Source organism: Neophocaena asiaeorientalis, unplaced genomic scaffold (genome assembly GCF_003031525.2).
Source record: "Neophocaena asiaeorientalis asiaeorientalis breed wild unplaced genomic scaffold, Neophocaena_asiaeorientalis_V1.1 scaffold108, whole genome shotgun sequence".
NCBI lineage: Eukaryota > Metazoa > Chordata > Mammalia > Artiodactyla > Phocoenidae > Neophocaena > Neophocaena asiaeorientalis.
Genome location: NW_020173770.1, coordinates 4,729,181 through 4,748,025, shown reverse-complemented (window position 1 = coordinate 4,748,025; position 18,845 = coordinate 4,729,181). Strand labels below are relative to the sequence as shown.

Here is an 18,845-nt window from a genome sequence, read left to right as displayed (position 1 = left end):
CATATTTATAGATAATCTCTTAATTTAAGCTCTGAGTTTAACTTTCAGGTGGAAATTTTATATCCAAATAGGTTTTTAGAGGACACCTCTGTGTCACCCCAAAACATTGCCTGCCCTTCTGACCTTCTCTTCCTTCATTTCTCCTCTCATTTACCTTAGCCCCACTGCCTATTTTTCTGTCTCTCATAAACCGTCTTTCTGAATTTTAGTGCACTTGCAGCTTGAACCCTGCAGTACAGTAAAAAATGTTTCTGATTATAAATAAAAACATTGATTGTAAAAGGTACCTGTATTTGGGAAACTGCATTGTAACAGAATGTGATGACATTTGGAGAATGGTATGCTTACAGATTTTTTTTTCTTTTAACAGAGACAGCACTTTCTATCAATATTGAAAGCACTCAGAAATACAGTCATAGTATTCATATAAACATGTCTTTCGTGGTAGCTTTGCCTTATCTCAGTACTTTGAAGTACAGACAGCATGGCTCCAGAGCCCCGGCCTCAGCACTCGCTCACTGAGTGCTTGAACACATTACTTAACATCTGTGTTTACTTCTCTGTATAAGGAGGATGGTAATTCCAGCCTCATAAAATTCCAAATGGAATGCCTCGCAGAAGCTCTTACACATGATATCACTTAGTAGATGGAGGCTGTTAACTGGTTCTCCTTCTAATTAAGTATATAAATTATACAGTGAGACCACTGGCAATACTTGTTAACTTATTGCTAAATTGATGATATTGTTAACTGTGTGTTACCAAGAACTAGTGCTGATTAGGAGTCAAGCTCACCCATCGGATTAGCTATACATTTATTTAAAACATTACTACTCTCATTCTTGCTTTTTTTGTTGTAATAGAATTTTTTTTTGAATTTTAAGTACTTAAAGCAACATGTATGCTGGAAGATCTTTTTAAGCAAGATTTTTGTTGATGCTTATATCAGTTTACTCTGCAATTACACAGTGCATTAGCCTTAAAATGTCAGGTACCTCACTAAGCTGAATATACAGAAAACGTCAAAATTATTGACTTGTAGAGTTTTAGTAATTCCCAGGAGATGGAATTTGTCATATCAGTGCATATTAATAATTTTAAATGTCTGTTTCTGAAGCCCAGTTGTGCATTTCCAGTTTGCCATGACACAGAAGAGCGCTGTAGACTTGTGCTCAGCTACGTTCTGGAGGTAAGTTTCAGTGTAGACTGCACCGTTTCAGTAAAACTTGTACTTGATATGCAAATAGTGTTTGTTTATTGGTGCCTACATGTTATTCTGAATGATATTCTACTGTGATTTTCCCCCCCTTTAAGCATAAGTTGAAAATTAATGTCTCCTAATTTTCAGGTCAAATGTAGTAGTTTTTTAAAGTCTGTTTTCAAAATTTAAATTCTCCTAAATGTATCTAGTAGTCCAGATATTGCCTTATATTTAGTTTCCAGTTGGTGTTCAGTGACACGTATAGTAAATGTTTCTCTTCTTTTAAAGGGTTTAAAATCTGTGGACAGCAGCATCAAAAAAGAAAGTGACCTCCCTGCCGCTGACCCCAGCACCCCAATCCCACTAAAATATGAAGATGAATCCACAAGGGGGGGTCCTGAGGGTCTGGAGAAGCAGATGGCCTTGTTTTTGGACAAAAGTAAGTTGAATTGAAGTGCAAATAAGGCCTTTTCAGCGGAATAATATAGTAGGCCTTTTCAACAGCAGACTTAGGTCAATTAAGGCATTCATTGAAAGGAATTCAGAAAAAGGATATCCTGTGAATGGAAAGTAGGGGAAGATATCCTTTCATTTGAAATATAAAATAAAACAGGATAATTTCGATCCTTTATAGATAGTTCTAAGAAGAACATAAGGAACCTGCTTCCTCCTGTTACCTGCTGTGAGGAACTAATGCCTTCAGCGCGGTGGGGTTCTCCTGAGAAAGCCCCACTTCAGTAGATGCAGTCAAGGGTTTAAGCACAAGGACTTAGGAACCAAACCGCACAGCTTCAGCTCTCGGCTTCACTAGGCCAGGTTGTTTGACTTTTTGAGCCTTGTTTTCTCTCAAAGTAGAGACAATAATAGTCCCTACTTTAAAGGGCTCTTACACGGATTCGCTGAGTTAATGTCTGCAACGCGCTTAGAAGAGTGCACATAATGAGCACCTGAGGAGTGGCAGCCGTTGTCTCCGCACGGCACTTGGAGAAGCTGCAGGAGTCACTTATAAAGGGTCTGATTTGTTCCTCAAGAACATCATCGCTTCATGAGGAACATGTGGACTTTGAAGTCAACGTCCTGAATTTCTCATTTATTTTAATCTAAGTTGTATTTCTTTTTCCAACCATATCCCGCTCCTTTTGTTTTTTAAATGAGTTTCAGTTATTTTAAAAAGTGTTTTGAAAGCCTGTATGTTTGAAATAGTATCAAGTGTTTTCTAAAAGGTCTTTTCTTCCCTTCATGAACATAAGGGGGCGGGGGGCAGCGTGCGTGGCAGGATTCATTTCCCCAGCATTTATGTAGTGCTTCCTATGTGCCAGCCTGAGTCTACCCACAATGAGGAGGACCACACCAGCACTCGAGACCCCTGTCTCTGTGCTTCCTTCATGGTGTTCTCTTCTCTGAAATGCCTTTTCTGTCTCCTCCTTCCTCCCCATCTCAGCTGTTGAAAATCCTGCTCTTGTTTAAGGTCTCCGTCCTCACCTCTATCCCCAGAATTACTTGGTTCCCTCACTACTCTGTCCTGTGAGCACTTAACTGAAGCCTGCCTCAGTCATCATCAGCTGTGTCTAATGGTTTTACACACACACACACACACACGAACACACTTGTGAGCAAAACTTCATCTTCTTCATTTTTGGTTTTCTCACAATGCCTCGCACATAGAAAATACATAACAGTAGCAGAGGAAAAAGAAATACATGCACAAATAAAACCATAAGAGACTAAGTACTTTTCATTGCTTTGAAAGACTCAAGTGTTGGAGCTGATCAAAAAATGAGACCTCTTTAAAAAAAAAAAAATAAAATGAGACATCTTGAAGCTGGGAGATGATGGGGGTGGGTTCCCACAGCATTTTGCTCTTCTCTCTGTCATTGCACTTAATATACTTTGTTGTGGTTTATGTTATTGGCCCATCTCCACCCTTGGTCTGTGGGGTCTTCAAGGACAGAGGCCATATAACTTCATGTCACTGTTTCTGGTGCCTAGCACGGTGCTTGGCACAGAAGCGGTCATTTGTTGGCTGAAGAGGGTAGTAATGGGCTGGACTTTAGAAAGTATTCCTGGTGGAGGAAGCAGTAAACCCAGATGGGATACAGGGAAAACAGGGTCTGTGTAGGCAACAAGCTGCACCTTGATTTTGGTTGGTGGAGAGTAGGCGTGGAGTACAAGGAGGTAAGGCTAAACAAAATGGAGCTTAGGAAGTGGGCTAAGATGCTGAGACATGATTGAATAAGTGGTGAGAAGCCATTTTAATGTTTTAGAACAGGAGTTCCACTGTGATTAAAGCTGTGCTTTAGGAAGGTGAACTTTTTGGCAGGTCGACGCATAGACTAGAGAAGGGACGTAGATGTCAGTCATGAGCTTAGTTATGTTAGTGACCCTGAAAGAGTGACAGAGTTGACAGCTCCGGAGAAGCAGGCCTTCGGAAATCCCAAGTGAGAATGTCAAAACACTGCTATTCTACTTCATTGCATTTAAGTAGTAAGATACAGTATTTACCAGTTTTGTTGTAGCTATTAATAGTACCTAGGCCTGGAGTGTTTTTATCAAGAAGCAAAATTTTTTTACAGTGAGACTTATATTCAAATAAAATGTGCTGCCTTTTTTCCCCCATGTCGTAGTGGGCTCCCTTCAGAAGGGTAATTATTCCAGCCAGTCTGGAATGATCCCTGGTTCTTGGCAACATAAAATGAAACTCCAGCTGATTCTCAAGTCATCAAAGGCCTATTATGTTTTGTCTGATGCTGCCATGAGTCTTCAGAAATATGGAAGAGCGTTACGATACATTAAATTAGCTTTGCAGAGCCATGGTAAGTTACTATAAATGAAAATATTTAATAGGCATTGGGAGGAGAGAACGGAGAAGGCAGCTGAATCAGTGAAATTTTAATCCTATTTCTGTTTTAAATTCAACTAAAAATTTTTTTTCTAATCTTGTATATGTTTCCTAGTATTTTCCACTTTGGTTTAACATCGCTTCATTTTGAAATACATGAAGTCATATGTGATATGTGACATAAAATAAACTTAGATACAGTGGTACAAAGCTTTCAGCTGGTAACAGATTTTCTTAATTTTTACTGTATTCCTTCATTGTTAACGTGCTGTGTTTTTTCTCCTTCCTACCCTTTCCACATAGATACTTATTGCTGCCTTTGCACCAATATGCTTTCTGAAGTGCTACTATTTCTTTCTCAATATTTAACACTCTGTGGTGATATCCAACTAATGCTCGCCCAGAATGCAAATAATAGAGCGGCACACCTTGAAGAGTTTAATTACCAAACAAAAGAAGACCAGGAAATATTACACAGCCTCCACAGGGAGTCCAGTTGTCAAGGTATGCCAGTGAGACTCATCGTTTGATTCAGAAAAATGCCCGAAATGTTAGTGTTTTGGTATTGCTGTTTTGTTTCATTTCTTAATGTTAAATTGAACATGACCCTGTGTATTTGTGTATAAAGTGGTTTTGAAGTATTTTATAATTAATAATTATACAACTAGAACTAATTAAAAAATAGTCTCTGGAGACAATCGTATTGGCTTTTTACACTTCTCTCTTTGTAAGGTTTTTCTGGGAAACCCTTTAGTCAGCTAAACAAGCCATGATTTTCTTTTGAAAAGGAGTAACAGTTGGTAAAAGTGGATGAATTACTTTTTGAATGGTTCACCTTTTGAATGGTTCCTGAGGGCTAAGATACAGTGATCATTATTTTTTTATTTTATTTTTTTTTGCGGTACGTGGGCCTCTCACTGTTGTGGCCTCTCCCGTTGCGGAGCACAGGCTCCGGACGCGCAGGATCAGTGGCCATGGCTCACGGGCCCAGCCACTCCGCGGCATGTGGGATCTTCCCGGACCGGGGCACGAACCCATGTCCCCTGCATCGGCAGGCGGACTCTCAACCACTGCGCCACCAGGGAAGCCCCAGTGATCATTAGTTTTTAAATGTAGTTCACAGCTGTCTGTTTTTGGAGTTGTCAGATTTTAAACCTGGAAGATAGGAGAATTTAGTCTGCAGAGCAGTATCCCTCCCTCTTAGCTCAGTACAGTTATATATAAGCACCTTGCAATTAGGGCAGCAAGTGAGACATTAGGTGCTTTTGTAATGTATGGAGTTGTTTTATTATGCTCTTAAATCGTTTATATCACTTTATATCCACATCCCAAAAAACTTTGGACTGTTAACATCTAGAGAGGTATACTGGGGGAGGAAATGTATTATTGTGGGGGTTTTTTGCCCTCTTTCTCCCCTTCTCCCCTTCTGAGTTTCTCAGATAATCATTTTATTTTAATAAACATGGTGATAAAATCCTTAAGTTTGTTTTTGCCATTCCCATCATGTTAATTTCATATAATTTACTTCTTTGTAAGAGTGATGTGCTTCTTGAAAGTTATCAGCAGGAGTACTACCCTTTTTCTCCCTTGGATTTTTGGGCCCTGCACCTGAGTTTACTCCAGTCTCCACTAGAGGGCACGTTTAAGTCTTTGAGAGCTTATCTGTCAGCTTCTTCAGTGACATAAACTTACACTGGCAAACTCTAATGTACATAACTAGCCTCTGTAGCAATCCGAACTTTATTTCAAGAACTGTTTCCAGTAATTAAAAAGGAAAAACTGGTTTACCTTGTATCAGTGGACAACTTTAGGTCTGTACCAATAAGCAGTGGACCTGGTAAAATCTGGGTCTTGGGAGTTGTTTTTAGGCAGGAAAAAATTTCTTTTAATCCAACATTAATGTCCCAAGAAAATGTAGTTTTTAAAATAAGTTCAGAGATCTTTTCTTTTGAAATTTAAAATTTTAGTTGTATTAATTGAATCTTACTATGTTTGTACTATATTGCATATTATGGTATAAGCATAATTTTACTCGATGTTATTTTGTCTTAAAAGTATCAGATTACTTAGATACTAAGGAAGAAGGGTTCATATGACTCATGGTGATGTTTCCTTTTTTTCCTTTTAAGGATTTGCGTGGGCAACTGATTTGTCTACGGACTTAGAAAGTCAACTTTCAGTTAGTTGTAAATGTTATGAGGCTGCTAATGAAATCTTGCAGTTTAGTGACTTAAAAAGTCAAAATCCAGAACAGTATATACAAGTATTGAAGAGAATGGGTAACATTAGAAATGAAATCGGTGTCTTTTACATGAATCAGGCTGCCGCATTACAGAGTGAGAGAGTAGGTGAGTACATCTCTGGGGTCCTGTCTTTATTGCCCGTTCTCTTAGAAAATCGTGCTGATTTTACATGGTTCAAGCCAAGAACTGTGGCATTTGATTTTATGTCATGAAGGGGTGCGCTATTAAAGAATCTTTTATTATTAAATTCTCAAGGAATAAAAGTAGGAAAAGACATTATTTCCCCTTGGGAGTCATCATTTCACTGTCCTCCGTCCTCCATCTGATCACTTCAGAAGTGAGTTGGACAGTCAGCCATGTGCTAGGCTCTATACTGGATATGTAATTGGCTAAGACATAGTTCTCCGAGCTGGGAAGCCAGATATGAATACAAATCTCTGAAAAATGCTATAAGTACAAATGCCGTACAGTAGAGGAGTGGGGAAAGGAAGACGTTCCTTGAAGTTGTGGCTTTCTTGGAAGGCTTGTGGGAAGAAGGTGTAGTTTGGGCAGATTGCAACATGATATGATTGCAGGCACATGTGGGAAAGGTGGGATGTCTCGACCGGAGTAGGCAGCGTTAGGAAGGAGCCAAAGATATAGTGTCAAGTGGGTGTTTAGAGGAGCAGCAAGTGGTCTTCAGTGATTCAGGCAGACGGGGATGGATTCATCTGCGCCCATGTTGAGTTTGAGAAGCCGGTGGACATGTACGTGAATAGTATGATTTCGTAGTCAGTTAGAAATGTGTGCTTAGAGCTCTTTGGGTTAGCAAGGCATAGGTTGGGAACCATTCCCATAGGGGTGATAGCTGAAGCCATGAAATGGGTGAAACTGTAGAGGCTGTACACACAGCATGGGAAACCAAAAGGGCTGAGATAAGACTGAGGACAGCAGGTAGGTTGAATAAGTTATTGTGTGCCTGTTGATCTGTGAGCTGTACTTGCCACAGGGGTACAGAGGTCATTGCCGGTGGGAGAACCTGTGCTTTTTTGTTGTTATTTATGCGTATATAATACATTTTTTAAATTGAGATATAAGAACCTATGCTTTTAAGGTGCCTCTGGAGGAGGAAGTTGGTGAAGGTGTATGAAAAGTCGTTGTCAGAAACCTAGGAGAATTAGAGAAGACACAGACTGTGCCTCTTGAAATTCATGGGACCATGTCTTTTGAATCTTTATACAATAGTGCTTTGCTCGATGTTTTTATATGCCTGCTTTAATATCATCTGGTTAATAGAGAAGAGGACTCCAAGTGTTGTGTCAGTCTGCCCGGCTGCCATAGACTAGGTGGCTTCAACAACAGAAATTTATTTCTCACGATGTGGAGCTGGAAGTCCAAGGTTGGATTTCTCTGAGACTTCTCTTCTTGGCTTGCAGGTGGCCACTTTCTTGCTGTGTCCTCACCTGGTCTTTTCTGTGTGTGTGTTCCTGACGTCTCTCTCTCTTACGAGAACACCAGTCATTTTGGATCAGGGTCCCACCTTATGACCTCGTAAATGAGACCTTAGTCACATTTGTGGTTAGGGCCTCAACATGAATTTGGGGCGGGGGGCGGGCGGGACACGTGTGGTGAGAATAGTGCGCTGCAGTGGGTCCAGGTGGCTGGTGGTCCACTAGACATCCTGTCACTGCCACGCTCTCATCATCTCATCGAGAGACACTGGTGGGTTTACGCTGATATCTGCTTACACAATTGTTTTCTTTCTTTTTTTTGTGAAGTGAGCAAAACTGTGTCTACTGCAGAGCAGCAGTTGTGGAAAAAAAGCTTTTCTTGTTTTGAAAAGGGAATTCACAACTTTGAGTCAATTGACGATGCCACAAATGCTGCCCTTTTGTTATGTAACACGGGACGACTCATGCGGATTTGTGCACAGGCACACTGTGGTGCAGGTGATGAATTTAAACGTGAATTTTCTCCGGAAGAAGGCTTGTATTACAATAAGGTAACTTGCTTACGTGTTGGACCTCATCTATTCACACCTGATTGTCCTTTACACTTTGCCACAGCTCCACTAAAAGGTTATAAAACTAAAATAATTAACAGCTGTGGTGATGGCGCAGGACTAGACAGATCATTAAAACACTTAGAAACTGGAAGAATACTGAGAATTTAGTAGTGAAGATGACAGGTAGGGAAAGATAATTGTTCAGTAAATTACATCGGTGTAGTGAGAGCACGTCAGATGGATTCAAGATCGACACAGAGAAGTGAAACTCTGGAAGTCCCAGAGGAAAATACAGGTAGACGGTTCTCTGATAGGATGGGAAAGGACTTTTGCAGCGTAACACAAAGAGCAAAAATTGCGACATAAAAGATGGATAAATTCAAATGCATAAAAATTGTTTTTTAAATGCACAACAGAAAGCAAAATTGAAAAGCAGTCCACAATCCAGGGAAAATACTTAGAGCATACATGACAGATCAGAGGTTAATAAATCCTTAATATATAAAGAACAATTAAGAATCATTGGAAATAAACTGCCCCAATAGAAGAACAAATAACCTTGAACAAAAAAGTCATACGTGTAAAAAAAAAAAAAAGTAAATGGTTAGTATGTAAGAAAAATTTCAAAATTTAAACTTTTATGAAATTTAAAAATCAAGTTTTTTTAATCAAATTGTGAACATTTTTTGGCAAATGATAATATCCAGCGTTGGGGGAGGTACAAGAACACTCATTTAGTCGAGAACTTTGAAGCTGTTTAAATTACATTAGTGAGCAATGTTCATTGCATAGAGAACTTAAAAAAAAAAAGTGACCTTGTTTTTCTTTAAGCCTACATATACACAGAAAAAGTGGATAAGTACACACCAGAAATGTAGAAATTATTGCTGGGTGATGGAATTCAGTGTGATTTTATATGATTACATACAATGACCATGTATTTCAACATGGTGGTGACAGAGGTGGGAAGGGTTGCTTCTTTAACCCAGCAAATTTTTTATCCATACACTTGTCAGATTATTTTTTCTAGTTTGCTAGTTACATAAGCTGTAATTCTCATTTAGAAAGAAAGGAAAACAAATGAAAAAAATGCATCCTTATGCTTCACATGAGTCATAAGACACTCAGATGGGCTGATGATAGACTCGAGAGGAAATGTGGGCAACATGTAGTCCACTTTAAATCACTGTCTTCATTGAAATTGTGTCACTGATTTACTTTTTTCCTTTCCTCATGATATTGGTCTTCTATAAATTCTCTCAAATTAATGTTGGGGTGATTGTGAGACATGTTTTACTTTATGGTGTATATTTAAACTGAGTCACAATGGTCCTCTTTCCTCCCTTGCAGGCTGTTGATTACTACTTGAAAGCTCTAAGATCCTTGGGAACACGAGACACACACTCAGCTGTTTGGGACTCAGTGAATTGGGAATTGTCCACTACTTATTTTACTATGGCAACTCTACAGCAAGATTATGCTCCGTTATCTAGAAAAGCTCAAGAGCAGGTAATATTTGCTGGATTATAAAGAAGGCTTAACCTTACTTATTCCTTTGTTTGACACATATTGAGCATCTGTTGTAGCCTTTTTCTTGACAAGCAGTATTTAAATGTTTTTAAAATTCTTACATAAGATTATGGGATTGTCATTTTTTTCCTCCCCCTTAAAAAAAATACACAGATTGAAAAAGAAGTCAGTGAGGCTATGATGAAGTCCCTGAAATACTGTGACGTGGACTTGGTGTCTGCTCGACAGCCTCTTTGTCAGTACCGAGCTGCAACCATCCATCACAGGCTGGCATCCATGTACCACAGTTGTCTGAGGAATCAGGTATTGCCATTTCGATTCAAGTTAAGTGCCAAGTCCATTTAAAAGTGTTCTGGTGCTTTTCTGACATTTCTGTAGACATTTAAAATGCCATCTATTCTTTTAGCCATTTGAGAAAAACTTGGACTGTGGGTATTTTTCCCCTCTCTCCTATGCTATGTATTTTTTTATTATAATTGGGTCTTAGTTTGCAAAATTATGTGTTTGCCTGGGTGTATTATTTAGATTTTTTAAAAATGTAGTTAGGCTTTATAGTAACGGTTCTATGTCAATTTTAAAGTATGCATTGCTCATTTAAAAAAATTATTTTGAAATAGAGCATGCATATAAAAGCACATAGAAAATGTATGTGAAGCATTTATACAGTTTAAAGAAAAACAAAGGAAACCCCTGTGTACCTCACCTTGAGGTTAAGAAATGGAAGACTCCTTCAGGGATCCCCTGTGTACCCCTCCCTGTTGAGTCTCTCTCAGTACCCACCCACATTAACTACTGTCCCTGATTTTCTGTTATGTCTGTACCTTTTCTGTGTTTTACCACTTAAACAGCATGTTTACATTTTACCTGGTTGTGAACTTTATAGAACAAGTCATACTGTACATATTCTTCTGTGGCTTATTGCTTTTTAGTTAACATCATGTTTTGAAGATTCTTCCAGGTTGATACACGTAGCTGTTCATTTTCTCAGCTCAATAGTATTCATTAAATGAATATATCACAGTTTATTTATCCATTCTATGATTAGTGAACTTCGGGGTTGTTCTAGTTTGAGGCTATTAGCAATAATATGATGAACAGTCTAGTACCTGAATCCTGGTGCTCAAATGCATGTATTTCTAAGGATAATTTGAGGCCTGAGCTGAAGGTGCCCTCCTTCAGAGAGGTTGCCTTGCTTCTGCCAGGAGTCTTGTGCTTATAGTTTCTCAGGGATATTTTTTTATTGTTTTGTTGTTCTCCCTTTCTTAGCTCAGCACCAAGACAAATTATCTTGCAGTTCCTTGGGTGTGGGTTTACTTCTGGGATGCCTTTATCCTGGAAATACTGTCCTTTGAGGTCCAGCTGAATCTGGAGAGGGTTTTTTCCACTCTGAGCTGGCCCTAGACTCTTTTCCCCTTGCCACAGAGGGCCACCAACCTAAATTCACATTTGTCCAGATGGCCTAATATCCTCACGGCAAAAGCAAGCTTGAGAGAATTCGAAGACAATTCACTGGGGGAAGAATTGTCTGTTCAGCAAATCATGCTGGGACAACTGGACATCTGCGTGCAGAAGGATAGGGTTGGACTCCTCCCTCACATAACATATAAAAATAAACAAAATGGATTAAAGACCTAAATGTAAGAGCTAAAACTCTAAGACTTATAACAAAACACTAAAAAGTATTTAGTGGTCCAGAGACTTGGTTAAGTAGTTATTGTGAAATCACAGCCTTAGGATTTATTTTATTTCTGGTTCTAGGTCGGTGATGAATGTCTTAGGAAGCAGCACCGGGTGCTAGCAGACCTTCATTACAGCAAAGCTGTAAAGCTTTTTCAGCTTCTGAAAGATGCTCCATGTGAACTACTTAGAGTACAGTTAGAAAGAGTAGCATTTGCAGAATTTCAGATGACCAGTAAGTCTCACTTTTTTATTTCCCAGATTTGTATGCATTGGCTTAGTGTTGGATTGTCTTAGAGTGAGGCAGACTATGGATCTCTCTTGGATGTAAGCAATATTGCTTTCTTTTGAATTTGCCCATAGTTAATGTCTTTGGGTAGGGACATCTTTTGAAATGCTTTTTAAAACTTAGAGAAATGCATTAGCTTATGTTTAATGAGTAGATATACTGAAATATAGCCCAGGATTTCTTACTTGAAAAAAAATTATGACAAGTTCGTTTAGACAAATAAAGATTTTAAGCATCATGAACAAGATGGGAGTGGAGAAGCAGTGATGGAAAAGTGGTGGGCCTCACTGAGTCCCCTTGAACGAAGAACCAAGACTGGCAGCTTTGGATTGTGGTTCTAGAACAGACTTTAACTGCAGATCCTGAGCAAGGTGGCGATGAAGTGGGAGGGCGGGGAGGGCGAAAGCGAGGCGCTTCATTTATCATTTCCCACGGCGGAGTAAGCTGGCCCTCCACCACTGAGCGATTTTTTCTAAATTCCCTCCTTGGTCTTGTTCACCTGCTCCCCTTCTGCACAGGGATCTTTTGAGAAATATCTCTTGTGTGGTAAAGAAACAAGAGACATTTATTTGAAGTACAGCAATTCCATTGGTTTCTTTTCAGTTGTTTTCTTCTATAAAATTAAAATAAATTTAGTATTTAACACATGCATGACTCTTTATATAGTATCTCTGGAAGGATGGACGAGAAACTGACGGCACTGTCACTTCCGTGGCTTTCAGTGTATGCCCATTTGTACCTTATACATTTTGACAGTGTATTACCTATTCAGAACAGTTTTTAGAAATACTTTTTACTAAAAGCATCTTTTTAAACTTTTTGCCAGTATATAGTGCCTAGCTGAATGTCTTGGGTGGTCACCCAGGATTAATAGTAGCTCTTTCTGGGGGCAGTCTGGGGTGACCTTCTTTTCCAATTTGCATCTTTGAATTTTCTGCCATGTTTGAATTCCTTAGAATGAGCAGGCATCGTTTTTATTAAAAAAAAAAAAAAAAGTAGATACTGGGAACAAATTTGCTAAGATGGTAAGTATGCTTAATTTCCTTTTTAAAAAATGTTTAATACTGTGACTGTAAAACCAGATAGTGAGGCAGGGAAACAATGACGGTTTATTGCCTTGTCAAGTCTTACTATTTTTCTTCAGGGATAATTACTAGACAAAAGTTGGATTTAGAAGATTTCTTGAGATTCTCATGAGCTACCTTTACAGCATTTGAAAATCGGAATTTTCATTAATACATTGACACTGGATGGGTTTCTAGATTTATATTTAAAGGAATGATCATTTTGTGTTTGACACTCTAGGTCAGAATAGCAATATTGGAAAATTAAAAACACTTTCTGGGGCTCTTGATATAATGGTGAGAACTAAGCATGCATTCCAGCTCATCAGAAAGGAGCTTGTAGAGGAATTTGACCAGGTAAATGGAAAAAAGATTTATCATTGTTTTTTATGTGTCTTAAACTAAATGCTACATGATGTGTATAGTGGGCATATGGGATGCATGTATGTGTATATATGTGTCTATATGCATTGTGTGTGTACAGATACATAAATACATATGCTCTGCATAAAAACCTGTTAACAGTGATTATTACATTTTCTTGGTGGAATTATTAAACTCAAATTTACAAGTTCATCTTTTATATTTTAAAATTATTTCTTGTGGGCTTCCCTGGTGGCACAGTGGTTAAGAATCTGCCTGCCAAATGCAAGGGACACGCGTTCGAGCCCTGGCCTGGGAAGATCCCACATGTCGCGGAGCAACTAAGCCTGTGCGCCACAACTACTGAGCCTGAGCTCTAGAGCCCGCAAGCCACAACTACTGAGTCCACGTGCCACAACTGCTGAGACCTGTGCGCCTAGAGCCTGTGTTCCACAACAAGAGAAGCCACCACAATGAGAAGCCCGCGCACCACAACGAAGATTAGCCCCCGCTCACCGCAACTAGAGAAAGCCCGCACGCAGCAACGAAGACCCAACACAGCCAAAAATAAAATAAACAAATTTATTTAAAAAAAATTATTTCTTTAAATAACCACATAGACCTTGGTTAATAATAAGGCCCTGGGAGTATAAAGTCTATTAAGTTTTGCTTTTTTTTTTTTTTTTAATGCGGTACACGGGCGTCTCACTGTTGTGGCCTCTCCCGTTGCGGAGCACAGGCTCCGGATGCGCAGGCCCAGCGGCCACGGCTCACGGTCCTAGCCGCTCCACAGCCTGTGGGATCTTCCTGGACCGGGGCACGAACCCGTGTCCCCTGCATCGGCAGGCGGACTCTCAACCACTGCGCCACCAGGGAAGCCCTGTTTGTTTTTTTAAGAGAAAGGTCTGTGCTTTCTTTTATAATTTCCACTAAACTGTCTGCAGTTGAACGGTGATTGGGCTTAAGCAGGCTCCTTGGGAAGGCCTTTCCAGTTTGCTAGGCGTTCCCACATTCATGCTGCCTTCTGCTGAAAGCTTCCCTGAGTCCCAGTGGCCTCCAGCCTATTTCCAAACTCTGGTTCTCAAACTATACAGTACCCATTTCCATCTTGCTCCTTGAGCATCTGACGTTGGAAAGTCAGGAGGTTTTTGTTCAGGATTAGTTTCTACTATGTAAGTGCCTTTTAGGTCTGAGACGTTTTTTTAATGTGGTTTAGTCTATCAAAATGTTCTCAGGGGAGGGAGGAGGAGGCCGTGATGAGGCTGCCAGCAGGCTGTCCCCGAGGGAGAAATCATCTCAGGTTTGCTGTTTTTTGCTTTTGGTTTAAAAGTTTACTGGATTATTGAAATGGTTCCATCACTTTAGTATGAAACTGTGAGGTAGCTTAGGTGCAATAACGTTTTGTTGTTTCTAGCCTAAGAGTGAAGAGACCCTTCCAGCTGCTGATTCTTCTAGTCTCAATCGAGAAGAAGTGATAAAACTCCTGGGTATATTTGAATCTCGCTTGTCATTCCTTCTTCTTCAGTCCATCAAACTGCTGTCTTCAACTAAAAAGAAAACAAGGTAAATTTTTTGGAAATTTCTTTCCAAGCACCTTACGTATATACTTTTTATTACTGATACTGTAAAAGGATGGGCCCCATTCTTTGTTGTGTTTTTTAAGTGGTGCTCTTTCGTGATTTGTTAAATTGAGTGAGAATCATCTCCATGTGGCCTACTACATGTTGAGATTATAGAAACAAAGAAATCTTACTGCCTAAGGATAAATACCCTATAGGTTGTAATATTTTCCCTGAGAGAGATGAATGACCTGGAATGAAGACCTTGACTGTTTCTTGTAACTCTTCTGAGCATTGTGTTTAATGGGAAGTCAGAACTATAGTTTAGATACTCAGGGCCAAGCGCATCATTAAAAGTAGGTGACAGAACAGCAAAGTCTCTCTACCCAAGAAACTAGTGAAGAGAAGAGTGAGGATCTCAGCAAATCCACCTATAACATCTTATACACTTACGTTGTTTTCCAGAGTTATTATGTTGGGATTATTAATTTAATTTGAAATTCTGGTAGTAAATACTAGATCAGGAAAATAATATAAACAATATGCCTTCCATTTTTTTTTAGTATAAGTATAATCCAGCCATATTACAAAATTTGAAAAGTAGAAAAAGGAAACTCATTTATCCTAATATATTCATTCTTATCAGTTATCCTGTGTGTATTTTACCAGTTTATAAAATTGGGACACAGACAACTTTTTGTCTCTTTTTATGTTTTATTTATATACAGTGAAATGCATCCTTTGTGGTGTACAGTTCTTCAAGCTTTGACAAATGCAGATATGTGTGTCTGCTGACAAAATCATGGTCCAGAGCACTTCCATCAATCCAAAAATTCCCTCTTGCTGCCGCTTTATAGTTAATTCCTCTCCCGATTTCAGTTCCTTGGTATCCCAGGGAGAAGGCATTCTGTCTCCTGCTATGAGGTGTGATACCAGCTACAGGTTTTTGTAGATCAAGTTGAGGATGCTCCCTTCTATTCCTAGTTTGCTGAGAGTTTCTGTCATGAATGAATGTTAAATTCTTGTCAGCTGCTTGTGCTATATACATTGAAATGACTGGATCATTTTCCATCTTTAATCTGGTTAATATAGTGGATTACATTGATTTTTTTTTTTAATGTTAAACCAGCTTTGAATCCCTGGGATAAACTAGTACTTTGTTGTGCTGTATTGTTTTTTTTATGTATTGTTGGATTCCATTTGCTAATATTGTGTTGAGAATTTTTGTGTCTGTTCATAAGGGGTATTAGTCTATACTTCTCTTGTGATGGTTTTATCTGGTTTTGGTATTTGAGCAATGCTGGCCTCATAAAATCAATTGGCAAGTGTTCCCTCTCCTGTTTTTTGAAAGAGATTGGAATTTATTGGTGAAACCATTTTAACTTAGAGTTGGCTTTATGAAAGGTTTTAATAATTAGTTCAATTTCATTTCATAGATATAATGTTATTCAAGTTGTCTCTTTTTCTTCTTGAGTTTCATCTGTTGTCAAATATATAGGTTCACAGTATTCCCTTATTAGCCTTTTAATATCTAAAGGAGTTTTTAGTGATAGCCCCTCTCTCATTCCTGATACTAGTTTTATCTTCTCTTTTTTTTCTGGTCTGGTTAGAAGTTTACCAATTTTATTGATCTTTTCAAAGAACTAGCTTTTGGTTTGGTTTCTCTTCCCCCATTGTTTTTTTATTTTCAGTGTCATCGATTTCTACACTTATATTTCCTTGCTTTTGTTTATTTTGGGTTTAATCTGCTTTATTTATTTATTTATTGCTGTGTTGGGTCTTTGTTGCTGTGGGCAGGCTTTCTCTAGTTGGGGCGAGCGGGGGCTACTCTTCGTTGCGGTGCATGGGCTTCTCATGAGGTGGCTTCTCTTGTTGCAGAGCACAGGCTTTAGGTGCATGGGCTCAGTAGTTGTGGCGCACAGGCTTAGTTGCTCCACGGCATGTGGGATTTTCCTGGACCAGGGCTTGAACCCGTGTCCCCTGCATTGGCAGGCAGATTCTTAACCACTGTGCCACCAGGGAAGTCCCTTTTTCTGGTTTCTTAAAGTGGAAGCCTAAATTACTGATTTGAGACCCTTTTTCTTTTTCAATATAAGTATTTGCCACTATAAATTTTCTTCTAAGCACTGCTTTTGCTATGTCTCACAAATTTTGATATATTTTCCTTGTCATTCAGTTCAAAGTTATTTTTTTATATCCCCTGAGATGTCCTCTTTGATCCATGTATTATTTAGAGGCATGCTGCTTAATGTCTGAATATTGGAACTTTCCAGATATCTTTCCATTATTGATTGCTTTATTTTAATTGCACTATGGGCTGAGATCATAACTGCATATGATTTCTCTTCTTTCACAGTTGTTTAGATTTGTTTTATGGCCAAGAATATGGTTTGCCTTGGCAGGTGTTCCATGTGCACTTGAAAATTATGAGTAGCTTACTGTTTGGTGGAGTGTTGTGTAGATGTTGGTTAGGTTTAGTTGGTTCAGCGTGTTGCTCAGGTCTTCTGTATTCACACTTTCTGTCCACTTGTTCGGTCAGTTACTGAGAGAAGCATGTTGAAGTTTCCAGTGACAATTGTGTGGATTCATCTGTCTCTCCTTTTGATTCTTTCAGTTTTGTTTCACGTATTTTGAGGCTCTATTAGTCACATACACATTTAGGACTGTTATATCTTGGAGAACTGAACCCCTTATATAACATGTGATGTCCATCTTTGATATTAATATAGCTGCTCAGGTGTTTTTGGTTAATGTCTTTTTCCATCTTTTGCTTTTGACCTATCTGTGTCTTTTAACTTAAATGTGAGTTTCTTATAGATCGCATATAGTTGAGTCTTGCTTTTTCAATCCAAACTTTCCCAGACCGGGGCACGAACCCGTGTTCCCTGCATCAGCAGGTGGACTCTCAACCACTCTGCCACCAGGGAAGCCCTATAGGTGGTATTTTTAGACCAGTGACATTTAATGTGATTATTGATGTAGTTAGATTTAAATCTATCATCTTGCTAGCTGTTTTCTGTTTGTCTTTTTCTTCCTTGAGTTAATTGAACATTTTCTATGATTCCTTTTTATTTCACTATTGATTTATTATTTATACCACTTTTAAAGTGTTGGTGGTTGACCCAGCATTTACATTCTTTTTTTTTTTTTTTTTTTTTTTTTTTTTGCGGTACGCGGGCCTCTCACTGTTGTGGCCTCTCCCGTTGCGGAGCACAGGCTCCGGACGCGCAGGCTCAGCGGCCATGGCTCACGGGCCTAGCAGCTCCGCGGCATGTGTGATCTTCCCGGACCAGGGCACGAACCCGTGTCCCCTGCATTGGCAGGCGGACTCTCAACCACTGCGCCACCAGGGAAGCCCAGCATTTACATTCTTAATTGGAGGCCACCTTCAAATAATATACTGCTTCACATGTGTGAAGACTTTAAAACAATATGCTCCCAGTTTTTCCCTTCCATCATTTGTACTGTTATCATTCATTTTACTTTTACATGTAATAAACAAACAATACACTCTACTGTTTTTGCTTAGATAGTATGCCTTTTGTTTATATAAAGTTTTAAGAGAACAAGGAATTTTTTTGCCTTTATTTATTCCATTTCTAGTGCTCTTAACTTCTGTGTAGATAGACCATTTTTTTGTGTGGTATCATATTCTTTCTACATGAAAAACTTCCTTTATCGTTTTTTATAGTATAGGTGTGCTAGCAAGGAATTCCTCCTTTCTTGTGAAAGTCTTTATTACTTCTTCAGGTTTTAGAAGATCTTTTGGCTGGGTATAGAGTTCTTTCCACACTTCAGAGATGTCACTGCATTGCCTTCTGGTTTGCCCATTTTCTGACGAAGTCTGCTGTTCTGATCTTTGTTCTTCTGTATGTCATGTACCTTTTTCGCTCTAGCTGCCCTCAAGATTTCTTCCTTCTCTTCCCCCAGCAGTGTGGGCATTATATGCCTAGGTGGTATGATTTTTTCTCCCTCCTCGGTGTTTTTATATCTTCTCCAATTTCTCTTTTTCTTTGGTTCCACTTATACCTATATTAAACTGTTTGATAGTGTTCCACAGCTTTTAGGTGTTCTGTTTTTTACAGGTTTTTTTCTC

At 39.0% G+C, this 18,845-nt stretch overlaps 1 protein-coding gene across 4 annotated transcripts in view; it reads left to right on the top strand.

Annotated features, from left to right (window-relative positions):
• Positions 1–18,845, top strand: part of EDRF1 (erythroid differentiation regulatory factor 1) — a 40,759-nt gene that overhangs the window by 15,128 nt on the left and 6,786 nt on the right. For 3 of the 4 annotated variants that reach the window (XM_024751566.1, XM_024751565.1, XM_024751564.1), the window contains 11 exons: positions 1,118–1,189; positions 1,490–1,640; positions 3,826–4,014; positions 4,344–4,544; positions 6,170–6,388; positions 8,041–8,264; positions 9,618–9,776; positions 9,951–10,100; positions 11,556–11,709; positions 13,069–13,184; positions 14,605–14,753. In XM_024751566.1, the coding sequence (XP_024607334.1) occupies positions 1,118–1,189; positions 1,490–1,640; positions 3,826–4,014; positions 4,344–4,544; positions 6,170–6,388; positions 8,041–8,264; positions 9,618–9,776; positions 9,951–10,100; positions 11,556–11,709; positions 13,069–13,184; positions 14,605–14,753 (1,784 nt within the window). Of the gene's footprint in view, positions 1–1,117; positions 1,190–1,489; positions 1,641–3,825; positions 4,015–4,343; positions 4,545–6,169; positions 6,389–8,040; positions 8,265–9,617; positions 9,777–9,950; positions 10,101–11,555; positions 11,710–13,068; positions 13,185–14,604; positions 14,754–18,845 lie in introns of those variants that run through there. The other variant, XR_003003994.1, reaches the window with a different exon arrangement.